At 33.7% G+C, this 22976-nt stretch overlaps 1 protein-coding gene and 1 long non-coding RNA gene across 3 annotated transcripts in view; one reads left to right on the top strand and one right to left on the bottom strand.

Annotated features, from left to right (window-relative positions):
• The window catches only part of LOC105324846 (stalled ribosome sensor GCN1), a 173096-nt gene that overhangs the window by 51811 nt on the left and 98309 nt on the right, over window positions 1-22976 (bottom strand). Inside the window, exons 23-28 of the mRNA XM_034481722.2 lie at window positions 3400-3592; window positions 2572-2891; window positions 2078-2305; window positions 1490-1617; window positions 1174-1366; window positions 596-832 (exon numbers count right to left, since the gene is read on the bottom strand). Of these exons, the coding sequence (XP_034337613.2) occupies window positions 596-832; window positions 1174-1366; window positions 1490-1617; window positions 2078-2305; window positions 2572-2891; window positions 3400-3592 (1299 nt within the window). The remainder of the gene's footprint in view (window positions 1-595; window positions 833-1173; window positions 1367-1489; window positions 1618-2077; window positions 2306-2571; window positions 2892-3399; window positions 3593-22976) is intronic.
• On the top strand, window positions 5188-6349 carry LOC117692763 (uncharacterized). 2 transcript variants are annotated; one of them, XR_004604089.2, is made up of 3 exons: window positions 5366-5534; window positions 5708-5833; window positions 6251-6349. It is a non-coding gene; the product is annotated as an uncharacterized lncRNA (long non-coding RNA). The 2 variants fall into 2 exon arrangements; XR_010711977.1 differs by having other exon boundaries at window positions 5188-5534; window positions 5708-6349.

The following is a 22976-nucleotide window of genomic DNA, read 5'->3' as shown; positions in this document are numbered from 1 at the left end:
TTCTTTCAGAGTTTTAAAAGTTTGCTCTAACATTTAACATAATAGTTTGAATGAATTCTTTTTTCACATAAATTCTTCAATTTACAATCTGGTTATCAAAGGTTCCAAAAGAATGTATTTTCATTCTAAATCTCAATTAGCAAAAATTGTAGTCTAGTAAAAGAAAATATGATTGTGTATAGTAAATTCGCTATAGTAATTATTACGAATTCATTATATGGATATAACGAATTACAGATATAACGAAGTAAATCCATTGGTCCCTAGGACTTCGCTATAACCGAGTTTTACTGTATAGATCAATCAAAGCAATTCCTTTTGAAATGGTTGAAATAATTGATCGTAAATTCATTGAATAAAAATACTAATATAATGTATATATACTTATCAGTTTAATCTGAACATTCAAAACAACATAACACACATGTACATAAAAATCTTATCCAAAACAAATTAAATATCAACTTAGAGCAGCAAAAGAATTAAAATATGGTACACAACAAATTCTATGCGTGTTCATGATAACTACTGTAGATTATTTGTTTTTCTTATTTTGATTTATTTAAAACACAACTGAAGAATTCAGCATGCTCACCTTTCCATGAGCTGTCACAGTTGCTAAGGCAGCATCTCTCATATGCGTCCTGACCTCAGCTGACCTGTCTCCTAGTGCATGGGGTACATAGAAGGAGAACAGTTCCTCTATCTGGTCAGCAGGCAGAAGTGGGGAGATCTTTTCCAGAGCCAGGGCAACCCCACTGCGGGCCTCCCACTCATCCAATGGAGGCTCCCCAACCTGTCTCCCAAATGAGTCAAGTATAGGAGGAGGCATCTAAAACAAAAAAACAAAACATTCTTACTTGTACATCTATTTCAACAGCTTGTGCAACTAAAGCAGTCTGTTTTTGCCTTAAGCATTAAATCAGCACGTGTTATCCTCCACAACTTTTTGTACCCCTTCCCAAAATGAAGAAATATTTTTTTGTACTTAAATTTTTTAGCTGCCTTCACAATCATAAACATCTAAACAACTGAATAACCTTTCAGAAAAAAAGACAGTAACAGTTACTTTCTACATGGACTACCAATTATATCAACATTTATTAACAAACTGCATATAAATATTGGGACTGTTTTAATGATAGTATTATTAATCAAAACCATCATTCTTACAAAGAGCTTCTCCTCGTATTTCTCTTTAAGTTGTTGTATGGTGGTGGTGATGAACTCTGGGTGGCAGCTGATGGTCCTCTCCAGGGCTTTAGCGGCTGCCTTCCTGACTGTCTTCTCCGGGTGGATGACATCATCAATCAGAGGCAAGCACAGATCTTCATACGGCTCTTTCAGCTTCAGCTTCTCTCTCAAACTATGTAACACAAAGAAATAATTGATAGTGATACATGTACATGCATGAATAAAGATACATATACAGACAAGTAATAAGGTCACCTAATGAAAACAGTCCGATCACTATATGCAAAGGACTTACATTTCGGCTATCTGTCTGATATTTTCATCCTCATCAAAGTTGACCACCCAGACCCTCTGTGCTATCTGTAGTCCAAGGTCAAGGTCATCATTAATGTTTGGCAGGACATCAGCCAGACGAAGAAGTGCCTGAAATAGCCAGATTTTACAAAGACCTTAAACAACCTAGGAAACTGTCTGAGCATGTATACAAGATCATTCATGATGTCATTACCTCTCCCAATGATAGTACACACCCTGAAATGTGCTACTACACCAGGTGCACGGTTCGGTTCAGTATGCTTTTTTAATGATACAGTTCGCTTTGTGAACGGTATAGTTCGTTTTGTGAGCGGTACGGTTCGTTTCTTGCACTGTACGGTTCATTTTAGAGGTGTAGTATCAGTTTCAGGGTCTGTACATAAATACATGTAAATATACAAGTACATGTAGGTTAACTAAAAAATGAAAGATATCTCTTTGCATAACATATTAACAAGTACTGTGAACATTACATATTCATGTAGATTTAGCAGGTTCACATTTGAACAAATTGCTCCCTCTTAAAATGAGTAGAAAATACGAAAAGAGTGCTGCATTGAAAATATACCTGCAGAGCCGAATCTCTAGACATAGCACTTGGTAATTTCAGAGCTTCCAGCAAAACTTCTATATCTTTTTCTGTAGCTCTGCCACACCCCTCTTTCCCTGAGATGGACTCTGCCACCTCCACTAGAGCAGTGCTGGCCAGCTGCTGAATTTTGGAGGAAGAGGAGGTGCCAACAACTTGAAGAAGGGTTCTCAGGATGTCACAGTGAGGCAGCAATTCAGGGTTGGACTATTGAATAAAATGAAGACATATTTCTTATCAAATGTATATAAACAAAATTAATCAATTTCAGTTGACACATGGGAAAAATCAAACAATCACATAAAACGAATTCTAGCTTTTAAATTGACTATATTGGAAAGTAAAATTCATTATCAGTTCAATTTTGATAATCAATTTGTTATATATTTGGTACAATAATTCTATTGTTCTATGAAAATATATTTCTTTATTTATTATAAGTTCAACTAGACTAACTACAATTTGATACTCACAAAGTTTCCTGATTTGGTTTTCCTCATCTCAGCATGAGTGATGATCATCTTCAGGGCGCGAGACATGGTTAACTCATCGCTACCAACGACTTCCCCAGCATTCCGTAACACAACTCCCAAAAGGTAGAAAATAAACACAAAGGTTGAGGCCTCAAACAGTTCAGTCTCTTTGTCAGGGGTAGATAAATCTGGCACTGATTTTTCACACAAAAGCTGTACAATGTGCATGGCCTGTTCTTTGGCAGTAATACAAGTCCATTCTTTATTGACTGGACAGGCTGGTTCCAGCAGTCTAAGACCGATATAGCTTACTTTCTTGCCTAAAATGCAAAAATTTTAAAAGATGGTGATAATCATAGGTGCCAATGGACAATAAAAAACAAATTTTTTTTTTACAAAAAGGCTAAGCCGTAAAACAATATTTACATGCAAGTTAGCTGCAGGTTTGTAACACCCACTCTTGAAAAATTTGGATGGACAATTCCTTATCTGTTAAAGAATTGCAATTTACGACGCATAAAAACATGCGCTAGTTTTGGACTGATTAATCTTATTTTCGAACAAAATTTGCAGTCAATGCTTCGTGATGGATTGATATTCAAAAGGAGGCATTACTTTCTTGGCAGGAAAATAAATATTTTTTATTAATCAAAATTTACATCTTTGTAAAGAGATCAAATTCAGCAATATAAATTACAGCAAAAAGGTAACTTTTAAATTAAGTAAACAAAAATATGCATTTTCACAATCATTCAAAGTTGATGCAAATTAAATGCATGCTTGATGATTAAATGATAAGTGAGCTATAATTGTTATAGAAAAACAAACCCAGCATGTTGTCCTCAAATACTGCTTGACCTAAGCTCAGGAAAACTTTGCTGGCTTCTGGTGCTCCAAGAGGGGATTTCAGTAAAGGCACTAAGCAAGCACAGAGATCCTTCATAAATTCACAGGTAGCTGAACTGTTTCCTTTGAGACAAGCTGTTATAATTTGACATCCACAGCAAAGGGCATCATTTAGCTGTTAAAAAAAAGACAATTACTAAAATATTGCAACAAGGAATATGAAATCATTGATTTTGGTGAAAAACTCTCAGATAATAATAGTGCAATGTGCAAGACTCTAATGATAGAAGAATGATCCCCCCCCCCCCCAGGAGCCAGAACCCATGCCTTAGGTGTCATGTAATTTAAAATTTAAGAAGTCAGCTTTATGGTCTTTCTTAATAAGCAGTCGGTTTCAATTCAGTTCAAACATTAACACTATATGACTTTCTTAGCCCAACCCTAGGGTCAAAACCCTGGGGGATATGAAATTAACAATTTTCACAGAGAGCTTTATTGTCTTTTTAAATATGCAATCAATTTTCATGCAGTATTAGCAGAAGATAAAAAGAAGATTTTTAAATATCATACATATTACAATGTATCATCTTTGCTAGCCAAGGGTTTTTGGTCAACTCCGCTCCCCATAAACCCTTGGCAGAGCTTATATGAAAACTTGATGATACGGTGGGGCTATCTAGCAAATAACTTGAGTTGCGCTCCTTGCAAATTCACATTTTGATCAAATGAAATAACAGGTTACATACATGCAACGGCATATATACAACTAGAAAACAAGTTGACTGGTGAATCTTAGAACAGAATTTACGATACTATTAAATACGATAAATAAGTTATAACCTAGAAAAAGCAAGGAATGTTTTATTTAGTGTTTGAAGGGACCTGTACCAGGACAATTCGTCTCAAGCCATGGGTTTTGTGTAAATAGAATGGACACAAAACCCGTGGCTTGAGATGATGGTACCAGGAATGAAAAGTCGCCAAGATATATGAAAGCATTCATGTTATAAAACCAGGTATTATCATCCTAAATATTGTGATCAGAAGAAACTGAAAAAAAAAATACAGTTCATTGATCCTTTTAAAGCATTATCCAGAAGCATTTGGGTAGACCAACATTTTGGAGGCACTGTAATCGAGGACTTGTGTCACAACTAGTCTTGTTAAAAGCATTGTATGTTTCGCTTAAGATCACATATGTGTTTCTTTTGTAGTCTTGACAAATTTACAAGCGCCTGTTTTAAATGTTACGAATGGATCAGCAACTAACAGCTGCAGCCAATCATAAAACAGAGCTTGTTGCAGAGTTTTCGTTATGAGATCTGCCAAGGGTTTATGGGGAGCAGATTGGAACTTTGGCAAGCGAAGTTGACATGTTATATACATGTACATTAACAATTACACTTTAGCCCCGTCTTAGAGTCAAAACCCCTACCCTATGAAATTTACAATTTTAGGAGAGCGCTAGGGCTTCCTGATCTACATAACTATGAATAAAGTTTTTCTCTCAGATGTGCAGAAGTAGAGAAGAAGATTTTTTAAAATGGTCAAATTTTGACAATGTTGGCCCAGGCCAAAGGCCCCCTGTGAGGCAAGAGTCATAAAATTAACAATTCATGTTCCTCTTACACCAAAATTGCTTCAAGCCAGATTAAAAGAATTGGCCTAGTAATTTTCAAGAAGAAGTAAAAATCTTCAATTGTCAATGCATGACAACAAAAACAAGAGGCCCATCGGCATGGGAAACAAGAGGCATGATAAAATCAGCTTAAGGTGGAAGGCTACATCGTCACAAACATGTCTGACTTCCGTTCGAAACGCCATTGTGTTCCGGATTGATAACATTATGTCGTGGTACAAAATAGCTATACACCGTTTAATTGAACTCTTCTAACTAAGGAGACGAGATAGGACTGAAATCACCAAAACGCTTAGAAAATATGTCAATTTTCCTCCTGTTTAAAGCTTTTAACTAACATTGATTATCAGCTGTTTTGTACGGAAAACGTGGACTCTAAATAATATACCGTTTCCCTGCTCTGCTGCTATTGGCAATACATTTTTGTCATGTCATCTGCAACAGACGATCATACATATGTGGCGGATTATCGATATAGGTATGCAGATGTCAAATTTTCATTTAAACTATATATGTATGATGAATATAAAACGAAAGCACCGTAGTACGATCTCTTGAATTGATCCTAACTTCCCAAATTAAAAAAAAAATTGCAGTAAAAGACTTTCACTGAAACTTTGACATTAAACTAATGTATTTTGATTTAAATAGATACAGCTAGGTAGCAATAGCAGTGGAAGCCCGGATTTGCAAGCAAAATGAGGGAAAGACAGGATTCTGAAAAGGAGCATGTTTTTCATTTCCACACATGCATGTGTATCACTATGGACATCTAATGTATGTATTAATATGCGTATGGTTGTTGTTTATAATTGCTATTGTATATAAAAAAAGTAAAAGGCAATTTATAATATAATTAACTACTAATATTTTGTTCTGAAGAGTTAAATATATATAATGCATTCATCAATAATATAATTTTTCAGCTTCAAACATTATCATAAGCACTACTTATCTTATATCTACATATTTAGCATAGACTTGTTCCTTTTTTAATTTTTCTTTGTGATTTTTGTTAATTAAAAAGTTGATCCCAAGATATTTGAGACCATGTAAAATAAAGAAAGACAACTCTTAAACAGGATCTTTCATACCAAGATTTTTGCAATAATTAAGTATTTCCTTTAATTTTTCAATTTCATTCAATTTCTTTTCTTTATCCCATTCACCAACGAATATTGTTTATATTTTCAGGTTTTTGTGGGATTTTGTCAAGCAGTTTGCCTTAACAGAATTTTTTTATATTTTAGTTTCATATTTATGTGGATTCCAATAAAAATCATACAAACTTCATCCATGATTTTTTTGTTTTTCATTTCTAAACTTAATAACATTTCACTTTCATAAGAATTTTAAAACAGAAATGTTTAAAAATTTGATAAATAAGCGGTTATCTGGAACCAGACTGATATTTTAAAAATTCTCTAGAAAATAGTGTATTGTATTTTGAGGTATATTATTGTTGAATACTGTGCCTAGTATTGGTAACAAATGCATGCAACAAAAATCTCCTACACTTATTTGGTGTAGAGATCCACCTTAATGGAGTCGTAATACAAAATACCTGGACAATGTGGTATAATATATGTACATCCTGTAAATGAAAATCCAATGTCCCCCTGGATATTCTTATATCTATAATTGCGTCCCTTTTCTAACAGGATAATTTTTAAAAAAAAATTTATATTCATATTTCATGTTTAACATTGCAGTTCTAAAAAAGATTCTAAACAATTGTTTATATATGGGATATAAACTTAGTACATAAAACTCTGAACCCCTTGGGAAGCCCAAGAATCGTCCAGGGGCCAGAAACTAAACAAGTTTAAAGAATAAGCAATATGTCAAAATGCTTGCATACAAGAATAATCATACGTGATAACATTTCAATTTCAGTTGATTAAAATGTTTTCCTTTGCGGGCCCACCCTACTCATCAAGATTTTGATTTTAAAGCTGACATGAACTCATAAAAGCATTTGGTCGTCATATTATTTTCAATCGCTCCTCTACTGCCACTGGAGTATATAAACCGGTTGAGAGAATTATGGTTGGTTGCTTTCCGATCGAGGCATTCAGGTTGCACGGACTTCTCAATGCATTAACTACACATTGTAGTAAATGTTTGTAATAAATAATAAAGGAAACAACAACCAATAAAATAAAAAATTTAATTAGGGTTATTTCACCATGCATCGGACACCTTTGGGTTTTTCCCTTTGTTCATGCATCAAATATTGTCTAAATATAAATAAAACTTGTTTTAAAAGTCACAGGTTTTCCCCTTGTTTAATTATTGGAGAAATTATTGTTAAATTGTTGAAAATGTAGAAAATAAAGCAAATTAATGAAGTGTTGAACTATTTCACTATGGATCGGACAATATTTATCAAGCATCGGACAGTTATACAGTACTGAGTAGAGATTAAAAATAACAGTTTCTGGTTTTAATGCAAAAATACAAAGGTTCGGAAAAATAAATTCATTCAATTGCTATTCAGGTTCCTTTTAATATAAATCCTCAAATCTACATAAAAGAATTTAATCTAGTGCTTCTGTTTAAAGAAATATTCATCACGAGGGGTTCTTTATCGTGCCAGCTCCTACAGGAACTTTGGACTAAAAAGGCTGTGTCTGTAAAACTCGAATTTAAAGTGGTCTGAAGAAATTATATGTATCAATTATTTTTTAAATATTAATTTTACTTCACTTTTAAAGTATATCACAAGGAATGGGCACATAATTTCCTTATTATTAGAAGAAATCTTGCACTGAAAACTGTCCGATGCATTGTTAATTTGTGTCCAATCCATGGTGAAATGAACATATGGAGCAAAAATGACCTTGACATTAATTGTTCAAATTTCTTGGACTTATTTTAATAATATTTTGTTTCAAAACTTACTTTTTTCTAATTATTTTATGCAGAGAGTGCATTGTCACTAATTCCCAATCAAATGCACTACATTCAAATATTGCTTTAGCGTAAAATCTTCATATTAACTAAATTTTCAAAAATGGCGTATTTGAAGCATTTTACAATGCCTATATTTCTATTTCTTAGACAATGTGACTGTCAAATTCTTAATAATCATAAAGTCCATTAGCTCTAAATCAGGAATATCAGAAACAGCACACGAGTGCATGCACTTTTATTTGTATATTTATAACCAAAGTTGTCCGATCCAAGGTATGTGTCCGATACATGGTTAACTCACCCTACCGGTATTTTTTGAAAGAATTTCTAGGAAATCGCATTATTTTGCACATATAGTGTTGCCTTACTTTTCATGCACATTGAACACACGTGTTATTCATACAGAGTGCATAACATCTGCAGCTTTTAGAAAACCCCAGCGGCACTACATCAAACACAGTAGCTAAATGATAGCAAATCCAAGAAAGTAACATCGTTTCCATCCGTTCCTACAAAAACTCTCCATTTCAAAGATCCATGTGATCATTGACATTGCTCGATCTGCCACAGTGTGTGGTTTGCGAATGTGCGATGTTACAACACACACAGGAAAACGGTCAACAATTATTGAGGATTTTTGAAGTATCTGTGCCTGGATTACAGTCTGTCTTGTTTCGTCGTTCATTGGATATTCCTGGCCAGTGCAGTGCTTGTCTTGTTATAAATTTTTTGTTCAAAACGTGTTTCTACACTCTCTTGGCCTTATATATAGGGGGTGTGTAGCCATGAGCAAAACAATAGAAAATGACAACTAATATGGCGGTAGTCAGAGATAAAAGGGAAATAATGCGTATTTATGAATTCATGTAAGCTTCATCAAACTTGAATCTACACTATCTGAAGTTGCTTTCACTAAAGTTACAGCTTTTCTAAGCAAATGGTTTTTAGAAGAAGATATCAAAAGATTTTTCTTTGCTTTCATGATTTGCTTTGACACAAGTTTCAGCTTCTCTGGCCAATTGGTTTCTGAAAAGAAAATTTTCAAAAACTTTTCTCCATATACTCCTATGTAAAAATTCTACCCCCAATGTGGCCCCATCCTACCCCCGGGGATCATGATGTTCACAACTTTGAATCTACTCTACCTGAGAATGCAAGTTTCAGCTTTCCTGGCTGATTGGTATCTAAGAAGATTTTTGAAGACTTTTCTCTATATATTTCTAGGTAAAATTTCGACCCCCCCCCCCATTGTGGCCCAATTCTACCCCCCGGGGTTATGATATTCACAACTTTGAATCTACACTCCCAGAGAATGCTTCAACATAAGTGTCAGCTTCGCTGCCTAATTGGTTTCGGAGAAAGTATTCCTATGTAAAATTTTGCCCCCTACTGTGGCACAATCCTTCTCCTGGGGGTCCTGATTTTCACAACTGTGAATCTACACTACCTGAGAATATTTCCACATAAGTTTCAGCTTTTCTGGCTTATCGGTTTCTGAGAAGAAGGTTTTTAAAGAATTTACTCTTTATATTCCTTTATAAAAATTCGACCCCCGATTGTGTCCCACTCTACCCCCAGGGGTCATGATTTTCAAAACTTTGAATCTACACTACCAGAGGATGCCTCCACAGAAGTTTCAGCTTTCCTGGCTGATTGGTTCTTAAGAGGAAGATTTTTAAAGATTTACTCTACCGTATATACTCGCTTATAAGTCGGTATTTTGGGAGAAGAAAATTAAGTGCAAAGTAGGGGTCCGACTTATAGGCGTGACATACTTTCAGGTTCTTTTTTCAGAGCAGAAATTTCTTGGATTTTAGACTCCATAACAAGTCACGTGTTATATATGGACTTTTCTTACAGTTTTATATAAATATATTTACACACACACAAACACATATTTTGAAATAACATGATAAATAAACAAATACATTTTATTTTGTTTATTGATTATTTTTTTTTCGTATTTACCGGGGAATTGGACAACGGTATCTGCACTTAAGTGGATTATGATGCATCTGTAAGTTAAAAATCACGTTTGGACTCATAACAGTCAGGTATTTTACTTTCAGGGTATAAATCTCTTAGTTTGTGAAATTTGGACGCCATTAAAGATCACATGTTTAATATATGGACTACGATCCCGACTTCATAGTTCGATTTAATCAGATGAGTTAATATTAAGTATATGCAAATAAAAATGCAATACAGTATTTTATTTTTGAATGTTATTGTATGTCGTTTTTACAAGGTATCTAACAATAGTCAATTGTCTCCAGCTCAATGGTAAACGGTATACGTGTCTGCTAAAACAACACACGCATCGGCAGATATATTTAAATATGCCCCAGGCACTAGTTCATTCATTGGAAAGGGGTTAATTCAAAGGCATTGCGATCTTGTTAGCGACAACAGTATTTTAAGATATAATGAGGGGCTATATGATTATGTAATATAACGGTACACTGCATCAACTACCGACACATAATTATTATTTATAGAGCTTGGACATTGAGTACCTCCTAATTAGTTTTGTAATTAGCGTTGACAACGAGTACCTCCCAATTATTTTTATAGCAAGCGTGGACAATGAGCATCTCATAATTATTAATTTTAACATAAATTCACGAAAAAAATTAGTTCGTTATCAAACAGTCATCATGCCCAAGAAACAAAGAAACGCTTACGATTCCAACTTTAAGCTTAAAGTTGTGTCGTATGCAGAACAACATAGCAACGCTGCTGCAGAACGAGAGTATGGGGTCAACGAGAAGCTGGTCAGAGATTGGCGAAAGAAGAAGACGGAACTCCTCTCCTTAGATCGTCCCCTGAAGAAGATGAGACGGAACCCATCCCCTCTAGAGGCACTTGAGAAAGACCTGTTGAACTGGGTGACAGAATTGCGTCAGCAGGGATACATTGTGACACGCGGTGCCATCAGAGTGCAAGCCCTGCAGAGAGTGAAAGAAGACAAGACCATCGCCCACAAGGACTTCAAGGCATCGGCTGGATGGTGTACCTGCTTTATGAATCGACATGGCCTCGCCATTCGTCAGAGGACCCACATCGCCCAGAAACTTCCAACCGATGTCGAGAAGAAAGTGGAGAATTTCCATCGTTTCGTGTTGAAGCACCGCAGACTCCATAACTTCCCCCTTGCAGCCATCGGAAACATGGACGAGACGCCGATTTCATTTGACTTACCATCAAACCGGACTGTTCATTTTAAAGGTGAAAAAACAGTGTCAGTGAAAACAACAGGAGCAGAGAAATCATATATGACTGTGGTGTTAAGTTGTATGGCCGACAGAACGAAATTAAAGCCGATGGTGGTGTTTAAACGGAAGACTATGCCAAAGGAGAAACTTCCAGCCAGAGTGTTAGTGTATGTGAATGAAAAAGGGTGGATGAATGAAGATCTGTGTAACGTGTGGCTGGAGAAAGTGTGGTCGACCCGTCCCAGCGCCCTGATTAACAGAAAGAGTCTGCTTGTGTGGGACATGTTCCGCGGACACCTAGGGGATAAAGTGAAAAGAACTCTGAAATCCATGAAGGTGACTCAAGCTATGATTCCCGGGGGTTGCACTTCAGTTTTACAGCCACTGGATGTGTCCCTGAACAAGCCGTTCAAGACAAAGATGTGCGAGCTGTGGACTAACTGGATGATAAACAGAGAGAAGGAATTTACAGCAGGAGGAAATCTGAAGAGGCCGAGTTACAGTGTGATCGTCGGTTGGATAAAAGAAGCCTGGGACTCAGTGTCTACGGATATTGTATGCCATTCTTTTAAGAAGTGTGGAATAAGCAACAACATGGACGGATCTGAGGACGATGCCCTTTACAGTGATTTAGTGTCAGGACCTGATTCTGCCGATAGTGAATCCGAAACCATGGTGCCCGAGGAACCGGCGAATATGGATAGTGATGACGATTTCTACGATGACATTCCCTTATCTGAGTTGCAGATGAAGCTTCTCTTCGAAGACAACGGCGATGAAGAATTCCTAGGATTCACCCCAGAGGATATCCGCGAGTGAGCTAGTGAACATTTAAAATGTGAATGTGACTGTGAACTCTTTAATACAAATGTAGAAATATTTGTTCGTATTGATTACGCTATGCATATGAAATAATATTTGTTGTTCTTTATGTTTCTTGAATAAACATGAGTTGATATATTGGATTGTCTTCGTTCTTCATTTACCGGTAGTAGAATATTTATATTGATCGAGATCGGTGTACTTAATTTTTTTTCACGTCAGGAAGGATAACTCAAGATAAGAATTTAATGTGAAAGTAGAACAAGTTAACAAGTTGATTAAGATTATTATATGAAATATCCGTACTGAAAGAGAAAAATAAGAGAAAATTAGATATTAATGGTAACATATCATAATTTTATTGACATTAATCTTTGTCCTAAAAAAATATTATGAAAGAAAAACGTAATTATTGTAAAATGTGGTATCTGTCTTGAAAGAATCTGTAAACTATTTATCTTAGGGAATTATGAAAAAAAATTAAGAATTTGATGAAAAAATATCGCAAATTTAGGAAAATTCTCTAGACCGATTATCCTGAAAAAGTTACCCGACTTATAAGCGGGTCAATGGCAAATCCTCCAAAATAATACTGAAAAAAGACACCCGACTTATAGGCGAGCCGTACTTATAGGCGAGTATATACGGTATATATATTCCTATGTAAACCCCCCCCCCCAAATTTTGGCCCAATAAGGGATAATGATTTTCACACTTTTGAATCTCCACTACCTGAGGATACTTCCACATAAGTTTCAGCTTTTCTGGCCTAATGGTTCTTGAGAAGATTTTTGAAAATTTCACGAACATTTTTAATACTTCCTAATTATCTCCTCTTGTAAAAGGACGCGGTCCTTTATTTTCATAACTTTGAACCCCTCTGCCCAAGGGTGCTTTGTGCCAAGTTTGGTTGAAATTGGCTCAGTGGTTCTGGAAAAGATGTTGAAAATGTAAAAAGTTTACAGATGGACAGACAGATGAACGACAGGCAAAATGTGATCAGAAAAGCTCACTTCAGCTTTCAGCTCAGATGAGCTTTCAGCTCAGATGAGCTAAACAAAGAAGTCCATGGGCCACATAGCTCACCAGAATATTACTTCCTGCAGTTTTTGCACATATGTAAACTCTTTAAAGATAAAAAATTTCATACGTTTACAAAGACGAATATCAGTTTAAAAATCTGCACCCACTGTGGGCCTACTTTATCATGTGTAATCATAATTTGAACATATTGAATCTACACAATTAAAGGAAGCCAATATTTTATTTCATTAATATTTTGTTCAGAGGTCAGGCAAAACATATCTAGTTTAAAGAGACAGTACAGCTGAAAACACATGTGTGAATAACATCAGATAAACCCATTGTATTGTTAGGAAATAAGAAATAACGTTGGTTGTAATAGTTGAAATACATAAAAATCCCTTTCACGTACCTTATTAACGTAATAATGAGCTTCCCGAAATTTAAAGGTAGTACAAACCGGAATAATCTTATATCATTTATTTGTACCATGTGGACTTTGATTGACACGTGCTGAAAACTACAAGAAATTCGTCCGACTACGGTCATCATGGTATATGAGGTCAAAGGGACTCTCTAAACGGAACACATCACCACTTTCTCTATAATTTATTGATGGTTTACCAATTTCGGTTCATTTTAAAATGAACAGACATAAATATGTCAAATAAACCCCCAAGGGGCCTCATTTAAAAAATGAATTTAGGTTGTAGGAACTCTTATGATACACACGCAAAATACATGCTTATAAAATAATAATTGTGGTTTTTTTTTAAACTTTGAACAGTTATTACCTGGGAGAAGTAGAAATAACATATTTTTATCAACAAACATGTCCAGGAGAATCTTTGCGAGCCCTGCATGTGTTTTGTTTACAATAAATACGCATGCGTAATAGTATAGAAGGCGAAACCCTGTAACACGTGGTGATGTATTTATGTGATAGGTTATACCTAATTATTAATTTTAATGAAATAATTAGATTTATTTTATTGAGATATTTGTAATTTTCTGAAAGTATATACATTTATGAGTAATACAAAAATACCGAACCCGATCGGAAATTTTTTTCAAGTTGTTTTTTTTATAAGATGCGCCATACTGTCTCTTTAAATGATGAAAATACTGTAAAAAGGTGGTTACTATTTACCTGCAATAATTTTTGTTTGGTGCATTGATATTTATGAAAATAAAATTGAACTTAAATAAATGTAATTTTCATTTTCCACATCTAAGTGAATATTTTTTTTGTATTTATTTAAGATGCTAAGTTCTAAGAATATATCATGCCGATGAGATACATTTCATTTTCACAGCTCTCATTATGTGAAAGTTATTAAAGATTGACGGACAGAGGATTGCCAGATAGTCTGGAAGCCAGTACGCAGTGTTTGAACTCTGTGGCAAAGGTCGCAAGGGCTACAGTCAACAACTTAATTGGTCTTTCCTTAAATAGTTGTTTACCTGGTATGAACTTGTTTACCTGGTGTAGACTTGTGTGACTTTTTATAACCTTACTCACTTAATCCATGAAGATATTCGACTGGAAAATGTTGTCACATGATATATGTTAAAAAGCTATATACAGGTAACTCTCGATAGCTCGAAGTCCATGGGACCGAGGAAAAACTTCGAGGTTTCAAGAGTTCGAGTTTTCAAGAGTACAGAATTTTCCGGGTTGACCGACGGGTTTTATAATTAGTCTTACCGAATGTTATGATTAAGCCATTTATTTAGTGCTTACCTAACGCACGTGCTTAAACAATGTTTTCTTTTCAGTAAAATATACAGAACTGGATGTTTTTAAAACTAAATACAAACAACTATTGAATAAATTCATCATAATTATTTATTTTATGCATCATATTAAGACCAGATTGTTCAGTACTACTGGACTTTGAGACGATCGACTTGTCATAAATGTGATAACTGAGATCCATTGTTCCCACTGTACGGGTCCTTCCCCAGCTGTAAGAACTTGTTCAGCAATAATCATTATAATGATAATGATGCTCATTAGCATAATTTTTTACAGTTTTATAATTCTAAAATTTGACCATGGCTCAATATCATCGTTCTGTCTCAATTAATTTCTCAATTTCTTTGGGTCTCCAAATTATCGTAAAACGGTTGGTGTTAATTATAGATTGGGTATCGGTATGGTCAATCATCAAGCAATTATCACCTAGCAGGACAAGTGTCACCTGAATAAACAACCTCTGACACGATCCCGCGTCTAACTCCTGGAGCCATTTAAATGACCAAGTAGGTGTTAATTAGGTATAGCGCTTGGATATACACTGCGACTTCGAGGTATCGAGAGTAAAAAACTATAGATTATGAATAACGGGACTGCAATTTGACTTCGAGAGATCAAGGGTTTCGAGAGATCAAGAGTTCGAGAAATCAAGAGTAAAGAAGTCTAGCGCCTTTTCCCATTATTTTGCCTACACCTTGTATTTGGACGGGAAGTACCTGTTACTAAAAATAGCTTCAAGTACCTAGCTGTTGCAAACCTGGATGGTGTCTGTAACAACTGATTTGCCATAAATTCGGGAAACTCCTCTGTGTATAAAAGTAGTTGGTATTCTAAACCGTGATAAGTTTAAGCAAAATAGAATAGATCTAAGTGTAAATAGAGTACATGTACATAGTGTTAAAGAAGAGATCTATATATATTGGGTGTGCTCATACTCAGAATGAATTAAGGTAGTCCTATACTCGGCACTAAATGGGCTCAATCATTAAAAGCTTAGCTTTAAATGATAAATATACATTCTAGCAATACATATACAAAAGAAAAAATATATGTTTACATGCTAGTTTGTTTGTTATCACCTCTCAGACGGGTGTACCCCCTTGCGAAAATTATTTACAATTATGACATTTGCCAGACGTCTGTTTTTCCTATAAATAATTACCAATTTTGGGAAAATTAGAACTGAACATACAAAATAGAGTATAAATATTTATCTAAGCCATATCTCATCAATAATTTTGCGCAAATTTTTGTAAGTAAGTACGCTTTATGGACCTGATGTATCAAAATAGAATACAAAAAATGCAATGCTAGTATCGCATTTGGTAATTTTTTTTACTATTTTATGGACTCAAACTTAAATTCATGGTGTTTATTCTATAAATTGACATCTTAGAAAAAAGATTTGGCAAAATAAATTATATGTTGACGGATTACTTTTCACGCTATAAGCTCTAAACCAAGTAGACCCTGACGAAAATATCCGTAAAAATCACATTTTGCTACAGTTTTCTGCCTAGATCTGTCAACAATGTTAGATATCATTTAAACATTAATTAATTGACAATTCATTAAATTCGAAATAGCTTCTGTCTCTAAATTTAAACCGGTTTTAGTAAAAGAAAAAGAAAAATTCGGGGGGGGGGGGTCAAAACAAAGAAGATATAAGCATACCTGAGATCCTGGTTAATCAGAAACTTCGTTTTTCATTTTACTTCAACAGAATCGAGTTTCTCAACATTAATCATTTCTATCTCTCATAGAATACATATATTACCGTTCTAATTGCTTATTATTAGGGCTTTTCGACTTTCGGTCGAAAAGACCTATTGTTATTCTGATGTTTTATTAGGGCTTTTCGACTTTCGGTCGAAAAGACCTATTGTTTTTGTTCTGTTTTATTAGGGCTTTTCGACTTTCGGTCGAAAAGACCTATTGTTTTTGTCTTTTTTTATTATTATTATTTTAAGACAAATTTCTGTCAGCGATTTTTTGAAAACTGGAAGGAATATTGATACAAGTATAAATTGGTCTTACAGCAAATGTATCAGTCTATGAAATACAAGGTTTTGAAGTTCCGGTTCCGGTACTTCCGGTTTTTACAAGGAAAATTGCAAAAATTGTTTGAAACTCAATTCTTTGTTTATTTTTTAATGTAGAGCATTCAAATTTAAGATTTACCTTTATCATAAATAGTCGAACAAAATTGTAAGCATAGACAACTTTCTATCTCTTACTGTTTTTGAGATATTAAGTCCTAAACTTTAGAAAAGGGGGGATGAAAAAACAAAAAAATTCAAATGACCTTAAAAAATTTATTTGACACCTGAATATTATTATGATAGAAGTAATTAACATGTATTCAAAGTTTATTTGAATAGTATTGAGTATTTCCGGTTTTATGAGCCGATGAAAATTGTCTATGGGAGTTTCTATGTTAAATTGAATTCACGCGTGTAACGTTCTCTCAAACAGTTATCATGCAAATATTTTTATATTATGTATTTGCAATAAGGGACCTGATGCGCAGACCGGAAAAGGTCCTGGAAAAAAAGGTCTGAAAAATGAGGGATCTGTCGGGGTCAGTATTAAAAACAGCCCTTTAGCTGTATCTTTTTTATTATTCATCCGATTTTCAAAATCTTTTCGGTTAATAGTTTAGAATAAAGAGTACAATTTAAAAATTATGGTCCGAGGGGCCACTTTTTGACTCCTTATAGGGGTTTGAAGGACATAAAGATCACAACTTGTTTAAATTTCAAAATTATTTCTTGGAAGAGTTATCTCGCTTTGCTCTAAGAATGTAGAGCACAAATACTCTTAGCATACCAAGTTTTGCGTCCAAGGAATGAATACTTACTTTGGAATGATTTTTAAAAAAATCTTCTAAAAATTACAGGTGTAGCTACTTGTTAAATTCTGGAGTTATCTTTCTTTTCACACTGCAGTACTCATAAATTCCTATCTAAGCAACTGGTTATACCGAGGCGATTAGAAAATTTTGCAAATAGGTAAGAGATATTTTTTGTTTGACACTTTAAATAAAAAAGGGAAACTAGGGCTGTCGAAAAGCCCTTACTTTTTGTTGAAGACAAAAAAAGTTCTAGTTAGGGCTTTTCGACTTTCGGTCGAAAAGACCTATTGTTTTTGTCTTTTTTTATTATTATTATTTTTCTCGACAGTTTTTTGTCAACGATTTCTATAAAACTGGAAGGTATATAGATACAGTTATGCAACGGTCTTACAGCAAATATATCAATCTATGGAAAGTAAGGTTTTGAACTTCCGGTTCCGGTACTTCCGGTTTATATTAGGAAAATTGTAAAAATTGAACAATAAGCAATATTTTGTTTAGTTTTTTAATTAGAACGTTCAGCTTTTGGAATTAGATACATCTTGTCTTGTTGTACAAAATTGTAAGCGTAGCCAACTTTCTATATCTTACCGTTTTTGAGATATTAAATCCTAAACTTTAGAAAAGGGGGGATGAAAAACAAAAAATTTCAAATGACCTTTAAAAATTTAAATTATACCTTACCATTGTTAAGATAGAATTCATAAACGTACATTCCGAGTTTCATTGACATATATTGACTACTTCCGGTTTTATAGGTCGATGAAAATCACCTATGGGAGTTTCAATGTTAAACAAAAATCACGCGTCGTTCGTTTTCTCAAAAAGTTTTCAAGTTAACATTACAATATTTTTGATGTATAATGGTACACACAATGCACAAACCGGAAAAGTTTTTGGGTAGACAATTTGAGAAAATTAGGGATCTGCAGGGGCCAACGTACAAAATAGCACTTTAGCTGTAACTTTTTTATTTCTCTTCCGATTTTGAAAATCTTTTCAGTTTATTGTTAGGAATAAAGAGTACAATCTTAAAATTATGGTCCGAGGTGCCACTTTTTGACTCCTTATAGGGGTTTGGAAGGCCCGAAGATCATCACTTGTTTTAATTTCAAAATGTTTTTTAGTAAGAGTTATCTCGCTTTGCTGTAAGAATGTAGAGCACAAATACTATAAGCATACTAAGTTTTGTGTCCGAGAATGAATACTTACTTCAATATGATTTTTTGAAAATATTCCTCTGGAAATTAGAAGTGTAGATACCTGTAAAGTTCTGGAGTTATCTTTCTTTTCACATTGCACTAATCATAAGTTCCTATCTAAGCAACAGGGGATACCAAGGCGTTTAGAACACTTGGAAATAAATCAGATAATAATTTCTTTTTGAACATTTAATTAAAAAGGGATAATGGGGCTGTCGAAAAGCCCTTCCTTTTTGTTGGAGACAAAAATAGGTCTAGTTATTATTATTTTTCTTTTTCTCGACAGATTTTCCGTCAGCGATTTTTTGAAAACGGAAAGAATTTCAGAAATAACTATGCAATGGTCTTATAGCATTTCTAAATGTCACCAGTGTGTAAGGTTTTGGATTTCCGGTTCCGGTACTTCCGGTTTACACAAGCAAAATAGTAGAAATTAAATGAATCAATATAATGTTTTTATTTTTAAAGGAAATTCGTTGTAATTTTCGAGTTAGATCAACCATGTCGAGTTGTTTAAAAAGTAAACTGGCGGCGAGTTTCTATCTCTTATCAGTTTTGAGATTTTAGGCCTCAAACTTTAGAAAAGGGGGGATGAAAAAATAAAAAACTCAAAAACGCTTAGGAATGTTCTAAGACGAATATATATTGTTTAGATATATGTAATTAAGATATATTCCAAGTTTCATTGAATAGTATTGAGTACTTCCGGTTTTATGAGCCGATGAAAATTGTCTATGGGAGTTTCTATGTTAAATTGAATTCACGCATGTTACGTTTTCTCAAACAGTTTTTAAGCAAATATTTTTATATTTTGTATTTGCAATTAGGGACCTAATGCACAGACCGGAAAAGGTCTTGGGAAAAAAATTCCGAAAAATAAGGGACCTGAAGGGGTCAATATTAAAAACGGCTCTTTAGCTGTAACTTTTTTATTGTTTATCCGATTTTCAAAATCTTTTCGGTTTATAGTTTAAAATAAAGAGTACAATTAAAAAAATATGGTCCGAGGGGGCACTTTTTGACTCCTTATAGGGGTTTTAAGGGTCTGAAAATGATAACTTCATCGCAATTCAATTTCAAGAGTTATCTCGCTTTGCTCAATAAATGATTTGGATAGATATTGTGTTAATAGACGTAATTAAGATATATTCCAAGTTTCGTTGAATAGTGTCTAGTACTTCCAGTTTTATGAGCCGATGAAAATTGTCTATGGGAGTTTCTATGTTAAATTGAATTCACGCATGTAACGTTTTCTCAAACAGTTTTTAAGCAAATATTTTTATATTTTGTACTTGTAATGAAGGACTAAATGCGCAGACCGGAAAAGGTTTTAGGAAAAAAATTCCGGAAAATAAGGGACCTGAAGGGGTCAGTATTAAAAACAGCCCTTTAGCTATAACTTTTTTATTACTCATCCAATTTTCAAACTCTTTTCAGTTATTAGTTTAGAATAAAGAGTACAATTTAAAAATTAGGTCCAAAGGCCACTTTTTTACTCCTTATAGGGGTTTTAAGGGCCTGAAAATGATAATTTTATTACATTTAAAAAAATTAAAATTCAAGAGTTATCTCGCTTTGCTCAATGAATGATTAGGATTAGAGCTTTTGGCATACCAAAACTCTTGAATCTTAAATGAGTACTATCTTATATATGAATTTTTAGAACTTTTATTTCAGGAAACAAACGATATAGTTGGATAAAAAATTCTGAAGTTGTCTTTCTTTGGGGATTTAATTTCTTAAATGTTAACGTGTAGGTATATGCTCATGATATTTTCCTAATTTTTAATATACAGATTCAGAGAGAAAATATAATATATTTGAATAAGGGGTTTTAAGGGCTGTCGAAAAGCCCTTCCTTTTTGTTGGAGACAAAAATAGGTCTAGTTAGGGCTTTTCGACTTTCGGTCGAAAAGACCTATTGTTTTTGTCTTTTTTTATTATTATTATTATTTTAAGACAAATTTCTGTCAGCGATTTTTTGAAAACTGGAAAGAATATTGATACAAGTATACATTGGTCTTAAAGCAAATATATCAGATTATGAAATGTAAGGTTTTCGATTTCCGGTTCCGGTACTTCCGGTTTTTACAAGGAAAATTGCAAAAATTGTTTGAAACTCAATTTTTTGTTTATTTTTTAATGTAGAGCATTCAAATTTTAGAATTACCTTTATCATAAATAGTTGTACAAAATTGTAAGCGTAGTCATCTTTTTATCTCTTACCATTTTTGAGATATTAAGTCCTAAACTTTAGAAAAGGGGGGATGAAAAAACAAAAAATGTCAAATGACCTTTAAAAAATTATTTGACGCCTGAATATTATTATGATAGAAGTAATTAATATATATTTAAAGTTTCATTGAAAAGTATTGAGTACTTCCGGTTTTATGAGCCGATGAAAATTGTCTATGGGAGTTTCTATGTTAACTTGAATTCACGCGTGTAACGTTTTCTCAAACAGTTATCAAGCAAATATTTTCATATTTAATATTTGCAATAAGGGACCTAATGCGCAGACCGGAAAAGGTCCTGAAAAAGAACTTCTGAAAAATAAGGGATCTGTAGGGGTCAGTATAAAAAACAGCCCTTTAGCTGTATCTTTTTTATTATTCATGTGATTTTCAAAATCTTTTCGGTTAATAATTAAGAATAAAGAGTACAATTTAAAAATTATGGTCCGAGGGGCCACTTTTTGACTCCTTATAGGGGTTTGAAAGGCCCAAAGATTATCACTGGTTTAAATTTCAAAATTATTTTTAGTAAGAGTTATCTCGCTTTGCTGTAAGAATGTAAAGCATAAATACTATAGGCATACTAAGTTTTGTGTCCAAGGAAGGAATACTTACTTCAATATGATTTTCTGAAAATATTCCTCTGGAAATTAGAAGTGTAGCTACCTGTAAAGTTCTGGAGTTATCTTTCTTTTCACATTGCACTACTCATAAGTTTTATCTAAGCAACTGGGGATACCAAGGTGTTTAGAACACTTGGAAACAAATTAGAGAATAATTTTTTTTGAACATTTAATTAAAAAAGGGATAATGGGGCTGTCGAAAAGCCCTTACTTTTTGTTGAAGACAAAAAAAGTTCTAGTTATTAGGGCTTTTCGACTTTCGGTCGAAAAGACCTATTGTTTTTGTCTTTTTTTATTATTATTATTATTTTAAGACAAATTTCTGTCAGCGATTTTTTGAAAACTGGAAGGAATATTGATACAAGTATACATTGGTCTTAAAGCAAATATATCAATTTATGAAATGTAAGCTTTTCTATTTCCGGTTCCGGTACTTCCGGTTTTTACAAGGAAAATTGCAAAAATTGTTTGAAACTCAATTTTTTGTTTATTTTTTAATGTACAGCATTCAAATTTAAGAATTACCTTTATCATAAATAGTTATACAAAATTGTAAGCGTAGACAACTTTCTATCTCTTACCATTTTTAAGATATTAAGTCCTTAACTTTAGAAAAGTGGGGATGAAAAAACAAAAAAAATCAAATGACCTTTAAGAATTTTTTTGACCCCGGAATATTATTAAGATAGATGGAATCAACATATATTTAAAGTTTCATTAAATAGTATTGAGTACTTCCGGTTTTATGAGCCGATGAAAATTGTCTATGGGAGTTTCTATGTTAAATTGAATTCACGCGTGTAACGTTTTCTCAAACAGCTATCAAGCAAATATTTTTATATTTTGTATTTGCAATAAGGGACCCAATGCCCAGACCGGAAAAGATCCTGGAAAAGAACTTCTTAAAAATAAGGGATCTGTAGGGGTCAGTATTAAAAACAGCTCTTTACCTGTAACTTTTTTATTATTCATCCGATTTTCAAAATCTTTTCGGTTAATAGTTCAAATTAAAGAGAACAATTTAAAAATTATGGTCCGAGGGGGCACTTTTTGACTCCTTATAGGGGTTTGAAGGGCCTAAAGATCACAACTTTTTTAAATTTCAAAATTATTTCTTGGAAGAGTTATCTCGCTTTGCTCTAAGAATATAGAGCACAAATACTCTTAGCATACCAAGTTTTGCGTCCAAGGAGTGAATACTTACTTTGGAATGATTTTTTGAAAATATTCTTCTGAAAATTACAGGTGAAGCTATTTGTTAAACTCTGGAGT

Source organism: Magallana gigas, chromosome 3 (genome assembly GCF_963853765.1).
Source record: "Magallana gigas chromosome 3, xbMagGiga1.1, whole genome shotgun sequence".
Taxonomy (NCBI): Eukaryota; Metazoa; Mollusca; class Bivalvia; order Ostreida; family Ostreidae; genus Magallana; species Magallana gigas.
The sequence above is the reverse complement of the archived record's forward strand: the minus strand, read 5'-3'. Positions and strand labels throughout refer to the sequence as shown.